The sequence below is a fragment of the Xiphophorus hellerii genome, chromosome 17 (assembly GCF_003331165.1).
Source record: "Xiphophorus hellerii strain 12219 chromosome 17, Xiphophorus_hellerii-4.1, whole genome shotgun sequence".
In the NCBI taxonomy this organism is placed as follows: Eukaryota; Metazoa; Chordata; class Actinopteri; order Cyprinodontiformes; family Poeciliidae; genus Xiphophorus; species Xiphophorus hellerii.
This window is the reverse complement of record NC_045688.1, coordinates 4117071-4134154: the sequence shown is the minus strand read 5'-3', so window position 1 is coordinate 4134154 and position 17084 is coordinate 4117071. Positions and strand designations below refer to the sequence as shown.

General features: G+C 40.3%; 2 protein-coding genes across 2 annotated transcripts in view; one reads left to right on the top strand and one right to left on the bottom strand.

Annotated features, from left to right (window-relative positions):
- The window catches only part of wnt5b (wingless-type MMTV integration site family, member 5b), a 76301-nt gene that overhangs the window by 20805 nt on the left and 38412 nt on the right, over nucleotides 1-17084 (bottom strand). The gene's annotated exons all lie outside the window — the stretch shown is intronic.
- Nucleotides 5827-9459, top strand: fbxl14b (F-box and leucine-rich repeat protein 14b). The gene has a single exon (XM_032589270.1). It carries the CDS (start codon nucleotides 6488-6490, stop codon nucleotides 7688-7690), a length of 1203 nt encoding a protein of 400 aa, XP_032445161.1. The 5' UTR covers nucleotides 5827-6487; the 3' UTR covers nucleotides 7691-9459.

Here is a 17084-nt window from a genome sequence, read left to right as displayed (position 1 = left end):
CTGAGTCATGGATCTCTGTAACTCCTCCAAAGTCATTTCCATGCACTGCCTGTCAAAACCACACGTTCATTTTTTTTTCTTGTGAAACTCTGCCACATAAAATTTAATTATTTTAAAAGATAAACAAGTATGAACACCTTTACAAGGAACTGAATTACTGACTTTTTTGAGGTAACTCTGCAGTGACTCTATAGAGAACATTTAAGACAGCCAGAGGACCTCTTCAGTACTGAGCAGCAGGGCAGGATTATGTAAAATGTTCTACTGGTAGAGAGTAAATGAGAACAGCTGAGAACCTTTCAGGGCAAATCAACACAAACACACACACACACACACATGAAGACCAGGTTTCACTGCGATACAGGTGAAGCCCTGGTGGAGTGAGGAAACACCGGAGGGAACATTAAAGATTCAGCGAGTACAGCGAGGAGGCCACCCAGGTCATTGTATCCGCCTGCTTTCTCTCTTTGCTGCAGCAGCGTGCAGTTCTGTTAGTCTGCTTGTCATGGAGAAGGAAGAGAATCTACAGAGTCACGGTAATATCCATTCAGGAAGGTGTCGACCTTCGAGGGGGAACGTGTTGACACATGGCCACGTAACCTTGGCAACCGGCGATTGCTGCAGGCACAGATGAAGCGTGTTGTCGACACGAGCAATTATCCTGTTAGAGCCCTCCCCTGAATTATCAAACACAGACACAAAGTTACACAAGCCCCGAATATATGAGCAGACAAGAGGCTGAAACACTGGAAGAAACGCACCGCAGGATTATGGGCAGAAACTTTAGAGATGATACAGCAATAAAAAATAAAAAAAAAACACCTGCTAAATCTGGGGGGATCATGCTCTCACCTCGGTTTAACATCCCTCACCTTCTTTTCACCCTTTGAGCTCAATTTTCAAACCTCCATTTAACACACCGATGCCTTCCTCTTTTCCCTCCTCTTCCTCTGACCCCTTCTCTCCCTCGCCAAATCCCTCCATACCTCTCCATCCCCTCCTTCTCACTCAGTGTGAGTGCTAAGCGGGGGCCCAGTGGGTTTTCTAAGAGGGCTATGACACACTCCAGCAGGGCACACACACACCCGCACACACACACACGCAGTTGGAATGTGAGGCAGACAGAAAAATAAAAGCATGCTGTGCAGCCACACAAACACCACACACATATACAGAGGCTGGATGTGGGGAAGGGATGTATAGCTACTGATGCTAGGCATACATTTGAATCACTTCAACCTTTTCATATTTTGTCACTTCATAACTATAAGCTTTAATGTATGATATGAGGATTTCAATTGTCGGATAAACAAAAAGTAGTTCATAATTGTGGAGCAGTACTGTGAGAAAGTATTTTCCTCCTACAATTATTCAGTTTTTAACATAGTTAAATGTTTCAGTATAGTTTTATTTTTCTTAATTGATAAGCTGAAGATAACCTGATTGAAAACCAATGCACCTTTCATGATTACTGCCCAACTTGTAGCATGAAGAAATCCTTTACATGGAACCTTAAGGACTTCATTGATCCACAAAGAAACCATCATGCACAATGATAAAGAAAAACTTTGGAGAAATTTCTAGGAAGTTAATCTTCCTAAAAATTATCAGCCTATGAAATTACTCCAAGAATGCACAAACTACTAATTCATGAACTCATAAAACAATGATGAACAGCAAATCACTGCAGACCTCACATGATTCAATAATGAGGAGCGATCTAAAAATGTACAAATACTTCTTCCCAGCACCGTATGTGGCAAACAATTTGGACTACATATAACCATTAATGCAAAATCTCCATGGTGAAACTGGGCGGTGGCAGCAGACTAAGCAGGGACAGGAAATGTATTTAAATTTTGTATCATCTGTGTTCCACCACACAATTATTCACTACTTTGTTCCTGACTACAGAACTGCATTAAAATACATTAAAATTAGTGGTTTTGATGTGACAAAATGAGAAGAAGTTCAGAAGATATCAATCGTTTTGCAAAGCAATGTAAAAGCTATTTTGGATGATTCATTCCTTTTGATTTAACCACTTATAGAAATCAGATGCTTTTCAGTTGATAACTTTTCTAGAGTCTGCATGATGGATCGAAAGTTAGAGTTGTGCAATAATTTGCTAATTTCTGGTTTTAATAAGCCAAACAAATGTATGGAGGATGCTGTTTAAACCGTAAAGTGGCTTTTGACAGGCTGTTCATATCAGACAAAACACTTCACACTTCTAAGTCCAGGAAGATTCATCAAACAGACCAGAACCCGCTGCCATTGGGCCATGTTCTGCTGGGAGATGCTGTGACTTTCCCCCCCAAGGTGTTTGCTCTGTCATTATTAAGCTTGGTATTCATGTCAGGACTGCTATTTTGAAAATGCATGACGCACTCTGCCCCTGAATACCAAGGACGTAGGTGTTGGCAGCCACAAGGGACAATGCAGTTAGCTGCTTTGTTTTTACCCTTGATGAAAGTACAGAACATGAGTTAAGAGAAGAGGGATGGATCCTGAATGTTTTTATCACATTCCAAGTGAAAATCTGTTCCAGATATCTACTAAACGGATCTATTATGCAACATCAGCAGGCTATTAATAGGTCAATTTAAGCATAAATAGCATAAAGGGATTAAAAATAGACAGCATGAAGTGACAAACTATCAGAACAATCAGAATTAGTTTTTAGTTGTGAGGTGAGGCCACAAAAATGAATTTAATTCACTTGTATTTGTATGCAGCAATTAAATGAATACATGGAATAACAGGTTTCATTTTTATAGACAGATATACTGTATATATAAAGAAAATCTGCAGCAAATCATTTTCAAAATTAGCACATTTTAGTTTGCCTGGATTATATTGTGCATAAAGGAATATGAAAATGTTACTGACACTAGAAGTAAAATATGGTGGAGTTTTCATCAACGTTACAATGAGAAACAGAAATCGCACACTTTTGATCCAGAGGTGTTTCTTACGCAGTTTATCTAATTTAGTGTTTCAATTCAAAATGTAAAACTCATTTATAGATTTGTGGTATACAGGGAAATATATTTAATGTGCTTATTTCAATGAACTTAGAATATAGCATATGCTTTTTACTTTTAATGCATAAATGTGATTAATCCATACAAAATAATAGAAGGTTTAGTGGAAGGAAAATCTGAAGTAAAAAAAAAAAGGTGCATAAGCAACAGGGATAACAGCAGCCTGGTCAGTTTCTCAAAGCAGCTTCCAAGAACCACAGTATATGTCCACATCTAGGACTGCAACAGCTCAAATCCGTGAGTTAAGCCACTCCTCAACCCATGATAACATCAGGAGCATCTTACCTGGACTGAGGAGAAAATGATTGGATTGTTATTAATTATCCTCTTTTTAGATGCAAGTTAGAAATTCACGTCCTGCAATCTGGAGGAAGAGTGGAAAAGAAACAAAATCCAACTTGTTTGAGGTCCAGTGAAGCTTCAACAATCAGTGATGATTTATTTAGGGAGTCATCCAGCAGCACATTTGTATAACACTTCATGCCTCTCTCAGCTGATGAGCTTGATGAAGATGTTGATTTCATTTTCCAGCGGGACTTGTCACCTACCCACCGCCTAAAACACCAATATCCGCTTTAATAGCCATGTTATCTGTCATCATTCAGGGTGGTTGTGGTGTTTTATTTACCTTTTCCCTGCTGTTTCTCCTTCCTGTTTCAGCTGGTCGACTATAAGAGGGCACTGCCCTGCTGGCTGCAGATACGCACGTCGCTCATCAAGCCTGCTGGATGTGTTGAGCTGCCATATGGTCCTCCTTCGACAGACTGTCAACAGTGGAATGGTAATTTGCTTGCTAAAACTTCCCTTGTGCTTCCTCTGTGTTCACAGACTAACTATAGGCACTGCTGCATGTCTAACACAACTTGAGCAATTAGGTGGTCCTAGTGCAAAAGCACTGAGTGGTCGATATGACTAGAAAAGTGCACTAATTTCAATCTGAAACAAATTACTTTTACCGATTATTTTCCATACCAACTTTCATGATTAACTCCCAACCAACTAACTAACCAACCAACCTAGAGTTATCAATCTAGTCAACATTTCTCAGACTACCTGAAAATCAACATCATTACTGTTACATAACTTCTTGTTAACTTGGGTTTTATCTCTTGTAGAGTTTCCATAAAACTCAAAACAAACAATGAAGCTCTAAGAAACTACAAATATACCTCAGCTGAGGTTGTTTATGATTCAATAATAAAAACGGGCAGAAATTATATCCATAGGAGAGTTACAAGGAAAAAGCCCAAAGGCAAAATCCTTCCCTTTGGGTCAGAAAAAAGACAGCAACTGGTTGAAACTAAACCTCACGATTGTATTGTCAAGAGGAAAATGAAAGACACCACAACTAATCATGCAGACAATCAACATGAGCTTCTTTAACATTTCAGCTGAGCCACAGGTGGATAACCTGCCTGCCATGCTCTGATGTTGCAGTAATTTATACAAAATGAGCCCTGACCAAATACTGTGATATTCCTGCACTCATTTTAAATGCAATTCTCTAATACTTTGAGTAAATTAATTAGATTTTTATTAGCATGTTTTTAAAATATACGAATTAATATATATTTTTTCTTTTCAAGTAAATTTATTCTAGCACCACATTACTTTCTTTTTCAGACTTTTATTGTCGCTGTAATGTTTTAGAGATAGGCAGCCAGCATCCTATTTAATAATATGATAACATTAACCTGTTTTTAAAACACAAGTTAATTGAATATTAAAGTAAAAAAAGTGAGGTTTTTGTTCCCCATAATACAATTTAAATGATTAAACATACGTACTGTACTTTCTTGCTAAATTTACCATAACTACAGCGTGTTATTCTTACTTTTATTTTTTTCTCAACTTTATGTGAATCTGCATGCTTTGACTTGCGGCTGGTACACATGAATTTCCCCTTTGTGGGACAATACAGTTTATTTTGATTCTATATTATTTGTGAAATTGTTGAACCAGCAGTGTCAGTGTCAGGACCACAGCAATGAAATATCTGAATTATGAGTGAGTGAGTATTTCTCTGTGGCGTCTGCCGATATCTCAAAAATAATCAATGAAATGGTTAGATTTTATGCAGGATGTTTTTTTTATGGAGAAATAGATAATGGACGATAAATGAATACAGAGGGGGAACTCAAAAAATAAAAATAATTTCCATACTCTATTCTTTTCCCCCCTTAGCCTACTTATCCAGGATTGAAAAAGACAAAAATTCAATAGACTATTACTTTGGTATTACTTTCCATTTCAAGAAAAGGGAAATGGAGGAAAGTGGAGCTCTCAGCCTGGGACTGAAACAAAGAACACCGGTGTCTGTTTCTGGGCCGTTTGGGGGAATTCCTCAAAACAACGATTCAAATCGGTAACATGGAGGGAAAAAACAACCTTCCAACGACACATTCACAGAGTAGAAGCCGACTGTCCTGTTGGCTTGTCAATGTTTCCTGTGTGGTCCGTTTAAAGGGTTAAAACCCAAAGTGAACTGAATTGTAAGAAGTTGGTTTCCAAGGGAAACTGTTCGCACCGTTCCAGCTGAGGCGGGACAAACCAACTGCGTCACACAGAGAGAGTAGGGGTGTTCAGACTCAAATACGGAATAAACTCACACTCTGGCGCGTAATAATCACCTGAAATCAAATTTTTACGCTGATAAAAGTATTCATAGAGCAACTGTAAGAGTTATTAGAGACGTGAAGCAGTTAAGAGGAGTTACTGTGAGCATCATTTGTGGCGTCGACCCCTCCGGTGTTACCAGAGTGCCGGGTTTCCTGCCAAGTCGGTTTGAAAAGAGCAGACAAAGGCTTTGAGCTCAGGACGCCCCTCTCTGCCTCTCACTCACAAAGCCAACCTAAACTCCCGTCTTTTCCGCTTTTCCCCCCCACTCTGTCATGGAGCTGCCCCGTAACCAGCAGCGCTAAACCTGCCGCTTCAGCGCTTACTTCCTCCTTCTGAAATGTACGACCGTCTGGATCCCCGCTCGGCCGCCGGAGGAAGGCTTTTTGTGGGTATAATACGAGGAAGCGTCGTCTGAGAGAAGAGGGAGAGGGGGGAAGGATTGACGCTTTTTCCTCCTCTCCTCCTCCTTCTGCCCCTTCTTCCTGCTCCTTTTTGGCGGATAGCGGGGTTCAAGCAGGAATTAACGCTTTTCTTTGCTTTTTTTACTTTTAACAATATCTATTTGAATCCTGCTGCGCAACCAGACCGGATCACGTGGCTCCAGAGAGAGTTGGATCGATCTTGCACAGTTCAGAGTGAGAGTAGGAGTAAAATAAACGAGCAGCACACAACTCCTGCTTTCTACTTCTTTTTTTTTTTTTTTTTTAAAACAACAGGGACTGTTGTTACTTTTGCATAATTTCAAGTGCAGAAGGGGGTTCTTTTTTTCAGCCTTGGAGGTGTGGAGTATTGATTCTTATATGTCTGGGTTTTGAAAAACAATGGAGACGCACATTTCGTGCCTCTTCCCAGAAATTTTGGCCATGATTTTCAGCTACCTGGATGTGAGGGACAAAGGCAGGGTGGCCCAAGTGTGCATCGCTTGGAGGGATGCATCCTACCACAAGTCGGTGTGGAGGGGGGTGGAAGCCAAGCTTCACCTCCGCCGGGCAAATCCTTCCTTATTCCCCAGCCTACAGGCCAGGGGGATCCGGAGAGTCCAGATCTTGTCCCTGCGCCGCAGCCTGAGCTATGTCATCCAGGGGATGCCGAACATAGAGTCCCTCAACCTGTCTGGCTGCTACAACCTAACAGATAACGGACTGGGCCACGCGTTTGTGCAGGAGATCCCCTCTCTAAGGGTTCTGAACCTAAGTCTCTGCAAGCAGATCACAGACTCCAGTCTAGGTAGGATCGCCCAGTACCTGAAGAACCTGGAGGTGCTGGAGCTCGGTGGCTGCAGCAACATCACAAACACCGGGCTCCTGTTGATAGCCTGGGGGCTCCACAGACTTAAGAGCCTCAATCTGAGGTCCTGCAGGCATGTCTCAGATGTAGGGATCGGACATTTGGCAGGCATGACCCGGAGTGCGGCGGAGGGCTGCTTGAACCTGGAGTACCTGACCCTCCAAGACTGTCAGAAGCTGACAGACCTGTCACTCAAGCATATCTCCAAGGGGCTTACCAAGCTGCGGGTTTTGAATCTAAGCTTCTGTGGGGGGATCTCGGACGCGGGGATGATCCACCTGTCTCACATGACCTCCCTGTGGAGCCTCAACCTGCGCTCCTGTGACAACATCAGTGACACGGGAACTATGCACCTTGCGATGGGCACCCTTCGGCTCTCCGGGCTGGACGTCTCCTTCTGCGACAAGATTGGGGACCAGACCCTGGCGTACATTGCTCAGGGACTGTACCAGCTCAAGTCCTTGTCCCTGTGCTCCTGCCACATCTCCGATGACGGGATAAACCGGATGGTGAGGCAGATGCACGAGCTGAGGACCCTGAACATTGGACAGTGTGTGCGCATCACAGACAAAGGGCTGGAGCTCATAGCCGACCACCTGACCCAGCTGGTGGGCATCGACCTGTATGGATGTACCAAGATCACCAAGAGGGGACTGGAGCGAATCACGCAGCTCCCCTGCCTTAAAGTGTTGAACCTGGGACTCTGGCAGATGACGGAGAGTGAGAAAGTGAGGTGATTGGGAGTGTTTTTGTGTGTGTGTGTGTGTTTCTTTTTTGGATGGGAAGGGGTCACAAGGAGCAGGAGGAGTCAGGGTGAAAAGCTCAGCTGGCTTTCTTTTATTTAAAAAGAGAAAACCCTCCCTGCATCCTCACCTTGTACCAGAGGTGTAAGGTGAGCCTCTTCCATTTGACCTGCCTCTTCTTTTCAGCTGTTTAACTTTTCATTCTGTTGGCCCCGCAGCATCTAGACTCATATCTTAAATACAAGACTTCCTGGAAACCCTCTAACAAATCCGAGTTTTAATATCTCAAGAAATATCTGACCCAAACTGCAGTAACTTAGCTTGTTTTTCAAGCAACTTATAATTTCCTTCTTACAAAAAACTTTGATTCTTGACACTTGCATCCATCCAAAATCCTTTCTTTTATATTCAAAGCAAAGACAGGTTGTTGAAACTTATGAATGAGATTTATTTTTACTACGAGTTCAGATTTGACGACTAATCGCCGCTACAGCCATCACGCCTAGTAAATGTTTGGCTACCTCGTATGTGGTTGTTTTTTAAGGGACGTATACAGTTCAAAAAGAAGGAAAGCTGAGAAATGAGACTGGTAGAAAATGTGCCTAAAGGGACTGTCTGCCCCCTCCCCCATCCCTCCTGTCCTCTCTCCCTTCTTTCATGAGCAGAGCCAAGAAAGAGAAAGGAGACCAGTACATAATCTGACTACCTTTGTTAATTTAACCCCATAAACAGCACCACTTTCTGTGGAGTTTAGTCTGATTAGAAGCCCACATCAGTTCACAAAAGAAAAATCCAAATCAAACATCACAAAAGGTTTCTCGTGTGCTTGCTTCATTCTTTAAAAGGATAAAGTCCAACTTTAATGTTCTTTTTTGGCAGGATTCAGAGCATGCCCCCTGGCAAAAATACCTGTAATTGTTTTGCTATGACTAGCCTTGGGTCGGTAGCACTTTGAATTTTTACTTATCTTATAAGGAAAATATTTTAAACTGATATGTAAACACTGCTTTCATTCAAAAAAGTAAAGCAACAAATATTCTTATTGCTGCAAAATAATTAACAGTGACTGGTTTTGATACATAGAAAAAGCAAAAATAGAGATGCATCTTGATCCGTGGGTCAAATATAGAATATACTTTTTGGTCTGTAAATGTATCAGCGAAACAGTAGGTACTTTGATGCACTTTTTAATTTAACAAAACTTACATTCAAATTAGAGATATGTGTTTGATGCATACATAAAGATAATCTGGTCATCCTGTAGTTTTTTTCCGTTTCTGCTGGACTCGACTATGCTCAATAATCAGAAGCTGCACTATATTTTTTGCTGTTTTATGTGAAAACATCAGAATCGGCAGGTCAGGCCACAAAAGAGAAATTGGGGTCGGCCAGTTAAGGCCTAATTGCTGCACCTTTGGAGGAGATGTCTGCTGAAATGAGTCATTTTCATGAGAGGTTCTACTGCAGTTTTCACGCCATCAGAGTTTTTCACAACCAGAAATATCTAATACAGTTGTTTTCATAAGCCAAATAAAATAATAGGTTGGAAAAACATTGGAATTTGTAGATTTTTTTTTTTTTCTTTCCCAGAAATTGGTATTGGCTGGTAAAAGCCAGATTGATGCATCTCTATAATAAGGGTCTTTTGGCACTTCTTTAGTTCCCACAGCATTATGGTCTGCGTATTTCCGAAAAGCCAACTGTGTCTTTCTGATAAACAAGGTGAATATTGTAGAAGCTTTTTTTTTTTTTCAGCTAGCTGACTGGCGGTGTGCAGCAACAAGTGATGTAGGGGTAGCGCTGCGTTACTCTATCCTCCACGCAGCCAGATTTATTCAAAAGGTGTTGAAACCAGAGAAAAGAAAAGATTGGATGTAACATTTTAATGATTTCAAAGCTGCAAGATCTTGGTATATCTTAATAATAACCGGACCATGCCTACTTATGACACGAACAAGAAAAAGGTATAATAACAGTGATATTACACCTTGTAGGTCCTGTTGAGCTGTAGGTATTTTTGTAAGGCATGCTGGTGGAGATGAGTGTTCAGAGTACTTCAAATTGAAGTGATTTCTATGTCTTACCCTTTATTAATCGTAACAAATCAGGGTTTGTCTTGTGCTCTTATTTTCCCACATTAGTACAGATGCATTCATATTCATGTTGCCCTTACCGGTGCACAGCTTTCCCTCCCCCCGCACCCCTATTTGTACCCTCTTCTTCATCTCTCTGAATAAAAATACCCTCCGAATCAATTATGAGACATGCTTAGAATAAATAGCAATCGATTCCCCCCCCCCCCCCCCCCCCTTCCTCGCTCCCTCGAGTTTTGGGTTGCAACGAGCAGAATATACATCTTTCTTTTCCCCTTTTCTCATCTCACCGTCCTTCCTTTAAAAAAAATTACACATGCAGATTTAGACTGTACACACATGCACACGCGCACACTGAGGCCAGTGTGTGCGCATTTTTAATGTAATGCAATGACCTGCAAGAAAATGAATATAAACGGATGTGCGTCCTGCTGAAGAAGCTGTGTGTGTGCGTGTGTGTGTCTTTGACAATAAAGAGATGTACTGTATATTATGTGTTTGTAAAGAAAAAGAATGCAGAATCCCAAATTAAATTGTTTTATATTCTTACGGTTAAAAACAATTAAAGATATTTATATAATGAACGAAGCAGCGGTGTGGATTATTTGTGTGTTGTTTTAAATTCCTCCCCAATGAGCTCTAGTGCACTTCTTCAGAACAATGTGGCCTTTTATTATTTTAATACACGACTCCAAATAGCTGCCCACATATTTAGGACCATTGTCCTGCTTATCAAAAGGGCTTGAATGAAACAAACAAAACAAAAAATCTCATTTGTTGTTTTATTATTTATGAGGAGGCTCAAAATGGATGCTTGCCGTCTTGATTTGGCTGCAGCGCCTGTGTAATTAATTATCACCATGGCGTTTATTATAGCAAACTGTTCTGCCTTGCTGATTTTTTTTAATCATCAAAGTCTCCTAGTCATCTTCAGATGCAACCAGAATGTGCAAAGTTAGGGGAGAAAAAGATGATGAGATTCACATCACTGATTATTTCGGTTTAATTTAATAAATTTTTATGAAGGTTTTTTACCTTAAAGGGCTTTTTTTTTTTTTTTTTGCTTTGCTTAAATTATTTGAGCTGTCTCTTTGCAGAAACATGTAAGTTTCCTCTTACTGCTTTCCATCAGGAGGTGTCCTGTGTGTGAAGTGACACACACCACACATGCACAGGGTTTGCCAGGCCTGCTCAGTAACCATTGTCTACTTTTAGAAGTTAGCGACAGGTTTCGGTGTTTTTTTTTTCCCCTCCTTTTTTTCCCTCCTCTTGTTCAGTCACGCATACCAGATCCCAGACCAGGCAGGGGACCCAACCAGCACCATCACACATCCCCCCTCCTCACACACACACACGCACACGCACGCACGCCCACACACACACACACACACACACACATACACACACGCTCTTCCTTTTAGCATTCCACACCATCATTCAAAGCATTTAAGCATTCTCTCCCTCCTGACTCTCCGTCCATGGGGATTTGAGGATAAAGGCCAACAAGAGGGATTGTTGACCAGTGAGACACACATAAAATGTCAGTGTTTGCTGTTTTTTAAGTTCCTGTTTAGCTGGGCTTTGGTATTGTGCAATAGCAGTGCAACAAAGTTGCCTGACATTCTGAAACGTTTGCTGAAACCTTTGGGGGGGAATATTTTGTTCTTATGGAAAGAAATGTCACACGTTTAGCCATAGTTCTGAGATACATAAATATGAAATAGTAAAATCGGATAATAAAAATTTCAGCGCCGTCTGAAAGTTCTGTCAGGTTAAAACGACGATGCTAATTGGATTTTCTGTGATGAGCCAAAACAAAGAAGCACATAATTGTGAAGAGGAAGCAAAGTGATGCACACTTTTCAAGAAGTATACCATGCAATTGGACTGTGATACCTAAATACAATCTGTACCTTCAGAAGTCACTTTAATGGGAAATATAACTCAGCTGTGTGAAAGATAATGCCAGAATAAATAACATAAAAGGGCGTCAATACTTCCACCAGGAGCTAGTTCACTGTGCTTTATGGTGATTGTTACAGCCGTACTCTAATTATTGGCAGGACTCATCTTAATAGCGCTGCTCTGACCCTGTAACAGACTCCCTATGACTGGGACAGGACTGGTTTTTGTAGTTATATCTGTAGTTATATTAGAAGCAGTGGTTCTTTTCCCCCTTGTTTCCACAACAGCAATAAACTTTCAAAGGTTTTTCCTTATAATGACTACTCAAAAGTACATGAAAGGCTTGTGCTTCAATGCAGTTCACAGTTTACAATCCAGGCCGCAGAAGAACAAACTAGCGAGGATACAGCTGCAATCCATTCATTAGATGAACAGCAAGCAGGGAGGTATACGAGATAAACCGACTGGTTCCTATCATGTGACATTTGGTGTGCAGACCCTCTCCCGATGGATACAGGAGACAGGGAGGTCATGTCACGTATTGCTGCAGAAAAGCTTCAGCAGGATGAAATGTAGACTTACAAAGATACAATCGACTGCATTCAAATGATAATGGGATACTTTATTTATCCCGCAGGGAGAATCCCTCTTTGTGTGAGCTACCCTCCTCAAAGAGGTCAGAGGTCGGGGATCAGCTCCAGAGCACCTCCGCTGGAGCTGCTGGGGGAGTTGGTGACTTGCTCAAGGACACGTCAGCAGGGAGGAAGGTTGCCAGGGTTTACTGTTGTCTAGTTTGTGAGTCATGTGCATGCAGTGCAGGCCATCTTTAGGACAGATTTTATTTTAACATAAAATCGAATTGCTATTGAAGCTGCTACATTTGCATCTAGGATAGAGACAGTAAATTCAGCCCAGGATTTTTGCAGAATTGATCATTATTGCAAATACTGGGTATATTTTGAATTGTTTTTTAAAGAGCTACCAGTCTTTCCATTGCTAGAAAAATATCACTATCGGGCACCAGAAGCTAAATTGTTGCTCCCTTGTAAAGTGCAAGATATATTACAATCACTCGGCTATATCTGATAAGTAAAACTAAATATTGCAAGTAAATCAAAAAATGTTTCTGAAGTAGTGTAAATTTTTACTTCCCAAGAAAGTCTTGCACAAAAACTGCTAAACCTTTCCACATTTTTTCTTGGTTCCTTATAAGTGGGGGAGGAAAAATCTAAGACAATAAGTGAGAAAAGGCTGCAATAGGCACTTTCCACACATTGTGGTTTTAGCTGGTATTCATCTGCTATACCTAAAATAAGCAACAACTGAATGGACTTACTTTTCCTTAAATTAACACAAAGATTTGAAATTCAATGTAAAACATTTAAAACGCCTGTGTTTAATTTAATCTCCGTGTAAAAAACAAAAAAACAACTAACATGTTAAAATGCTGTATTAATATTCTGTAGTGATTGTTTCTTGTCATGAAAATCGGTTTGAAATCCAGCATTTAAAAGCAACTTGTTTATTACACACACAGTCATAAAAACAACAGTCATTAAGATTCACCAGGAAATAATAAGCAAAGCAAATGGTTCTACTTTTTACTGTTAGGGTTGTGTGTCATGGTTATGATCTAGTTTTCAGTTTCAAACAACCTTCAGTGTCTGATGAACTGTAGCGACGAGGAACTTATAGTAGAATAACCTAAACATAATGAGTTTCCTTTAAAAACACAGGCTGAACTGGCTCAGTCCCACAAAGTCCAGTCTACTCTAATTAGATCACTTACTCTTAATTACTCTTTCAGCTCCTGCAAATAATGCAAACTTTTCTACACCAGCCCAGATGTGAACATTTCCTAAAACTTTACAACTAAAACATTTAGCATTTTTAAATTAGCAAAACTTTAGAAGGCATTTGGTACATGATAAGAGTGGTGGAGATAGAATAGCCTAAATAGTGAAGCTGCAGATTTTGGTCACAACAGAACATTTACAGCCATTATAGATACTCAATTAAACTATTTCTTTAACTTCTCTGTGATATCTTGACTGTCCTAGACGGAGAATGGGGGAGCATGCCATATATCTCCTGCCACCATCATGGTGTTCTTAAGAGTGATGTGCAGTTTTAGTTTTTAATCACAAATAATGTTTTGCATACAAGCACAAGGTTCTCTAATTTCACACTTTTGCTTTCTCCCCTCTGATGAGGGGCTTCTTTGGAAATTGTGTTTCTTCTTGCCACTCGTCTATAAATGTCAGACTTTGCTCTTGATGTCTGCAGCTCCTCCAGAGTAAAAACAAGTCTCTTTAGCTGCTTCTCTTATCAAAGCTCTAATTTCACAGCTGGTTTATTCTTTTACAACCTGACCCTGCTTTGTACTTCTCTTTATTAGGTGATTTCTGAAGGCAACTGGTTGCTCTGGATTTATTAGGGGTATCAGAGTACAGTAGGATAAATACAAAATCGGGAATGCTTCCACTTTATAGTTATACAATACTTTGTGTAAGCCTGTCACACAAAATCTGAACAACATACACAAGCATTTGGAATTCATTGATACTTTTTCTAAAACGCTGGACGATGGATTTGTGATTGGCAGCTAGAAGTCTGCACAATGTCCAGTCTGACAGCTTCATTTTTCCCACAGCTGGTGGGCAGCGTCTGGAAAATTTCAAGGCTGCAACACATGAAAGTACAGTCCATGCAAATGTTATCTTAAAAATGCCAGTGCTTTACTTTTTAACCCTGCTTTATGTGTTTTTGAGCTAAACTGCTCCAGTCAGCTGTACAGAGAAGACCGGAGTCATTTTCACCAATTTTATAACTCTTACGGTGTTTACAGGCTGATAAGACTAAAATCTACTCTTCTTTCTTAGCTCTACCACTATACTGAGTATTATCCCAGATGACAAAGCAATACACTATCAGCATTTAGTACAGGTTGAAAGTGTTTACATACTTTGTATAGAAAGACAAATTAGCTTTTTTCCCTCCTTTTTTACAGTAAATCATGTTAAACTTTTTCCGTTTCAGGTCAGTCACGACAACAACATTATTTCTATTTGCAAAATGCAAAAATAATTACGATTGTTCATTACTGTTTTTTCCCCAGAGTCCATTTTTACATAACACTGATTACAATTCTTTAAGCAATTTGGAAAAGCCCAGATGATGATATGATGGCTTTGTGAGCTTCTGATTGGTTAGTTGCTAACATCTGACTTAACTGAAGGCAGATCTGTGGATTCATTTTAAGGTAAAACCTCAAACTAACTGCTTATTGTGTGGCATGTAAAAATCAAAAGAAATCAATAAAGATATAAAGAAGAAAACTGTGCACCTCCACAAGTCTGGTCCATCCTTAGGAGCAATTGCAAGATACCTGAAGGTCCCACATTCATCTGTCCAAACAATCATATGCAAACATGACGAGCCATTGTACTGTTAAGGATGGAGATTGTTCTGTGACCCAAAGATGAGCATGTTTCAAAATGTGTCCCAGTAATTTCTCCAAGCACAAGACAAACAGTTTACAAATGCCTTCAGGGACAAACATCCTAACATTTGGAGATATTGTAAAACGTAACTTGAAGTGTTTGGCTATAATGAGCATAATTGCACTTAGTGGAAAAAAGGAGAGGCTTAAGTACAGAAATGGTAGCATCATGTTTTCGTTTTGCTGCAGAAGAATACTTGAAATATTGAAACATCTCAAGATATCGGCCGGTAAGTTGAAGCTTGGACACAAATGGGTCTTCCAAATGGACAGTGACCCAAAGGAGAGTTAGTTATGAAGTCATTTAAGGACAACAAAGTTGTATTTTGGGGTGGGCATCACAAAGTTCTGATCTCAGCCTTATAGAAGCGGGAAAAGCTGAAAAGGTTTACAAACTGGATTCAGTCACACCAGTTCTGTCTGGAGGAATGGGACAAAATTCTAACAAGCGATTGTGAGGAGAGAATACTTGACACCTGTCATGTGGTTTCATGTACCAGATAAGTAATTTTTTACAATTATTTTTGTTTTTTCATTATATGACATGTACTGAATATAAATTATTTTGGTAATTGTAATTGAAATGTTCATTAAAAGCAAACAGTGAGAAAAGTTTATGCCTTTATATAGTTTATGTAAATATCTAGTCTTACCTCTGCCTGTTAACATACTTACACATTTCTCTCCAATCATAAAATAAACCAATCTTTGACCTGTGTCTTTCTTTGGGTGCCATTTTCCTTCCACACCTGAAGGTCCCGATGTTCAAATAAGTGACAATTTCATTCAAAACCTTTGAGTCATCTGAATTAAATTGAGACACACATTCCTGCTGTGTACATATATACATATACATACCCCCCCCCCCCCATATATATATATATATATATAGATCCCTGGCAAAACCTTTTTATTTTATAACAACTGCCATAGCCTTTAAACTTTGGTTTGCGTGAATGTAAGCGTTCATCCTGCAAGTTGTAAAAGTTGAACTGTGACTCGTCACGTTGGGCTCAGAACATTATATCCTGTCAGCCAGAGAGGAACAGCAATATGTACGCATGTGACTGTGTTTTACTGCCGTCATTAAAGGAATAGTTCACCAATAAAAAAAGGAACTGGGGTTCTTCACAACAAAGCAGCAGTAGGTATTAGCAGCACACTGTTACTGCCTTCCCCCACATGCCTCTGTCTTCAGCTCCAACAACTCCCTGTCTGTTTCTCTTTTCTGCCACTCTGTCTGTCTTTCTGGTCCATATCAGACTTTCTCTGTCTGCTGCTCCGTTGCTTTTTCTTCCTTCCTAACTTCTCTTTTCCTTCCAGTCATCTCCACTTCTGCTCTTCTTTCTCTCTGTAACCTTGTTCACTCCCACATATTTCCTCCATCTCTCGCTTCGATTCTGACCTTGTTTGTTTCTTCTTTTTAACCGTCGTCCCAAAGATTATTCTTGGCGTTCAGCCTCCTTCTCCAGAGCCATTTCTACCCACTCTCCCTCCTTCCTCATTTCTGTGGCACCTGGTGTTGAGGTGTCGCTGAGGTACAGTAGACGGCTCTTTGAAGTCCCTGGGGCCCTCGGGGGTTGTGTACGTGTGCACCCTTGTGCGTCAGGAAACTTTTTTTTTTTCTTTACAGACAAGAACATTCGGCTTTGCTTTTGATTTAGGGAAACAGCATTCTTTGTAGGAAAGCATGTGAGACTGTGGGCTTGTACAAAGCTCATTACATTTGTTTCTTTTTTTTTCTCCTGGAGCAATTAGTATTACTAGCTGGTATGAGTAAACGGTCTAATGTGTAGCAGACACATTATTCCACAGGCTTTTACATAAGATCTCTAGAGTCAAACCTGCATGTCACAAACATGGCAGCTCATATTTGTCCTACTTATTT

Excerpts from the sequence above, each read along its gene's own strand:
- fbxl14b (XM_032589270.1), top strand. The coding sequence starts at position 6,488 with ATGGAGACGCACATTTCGTGCCTCTTCCCAGAAATTTTGGCCATGATT.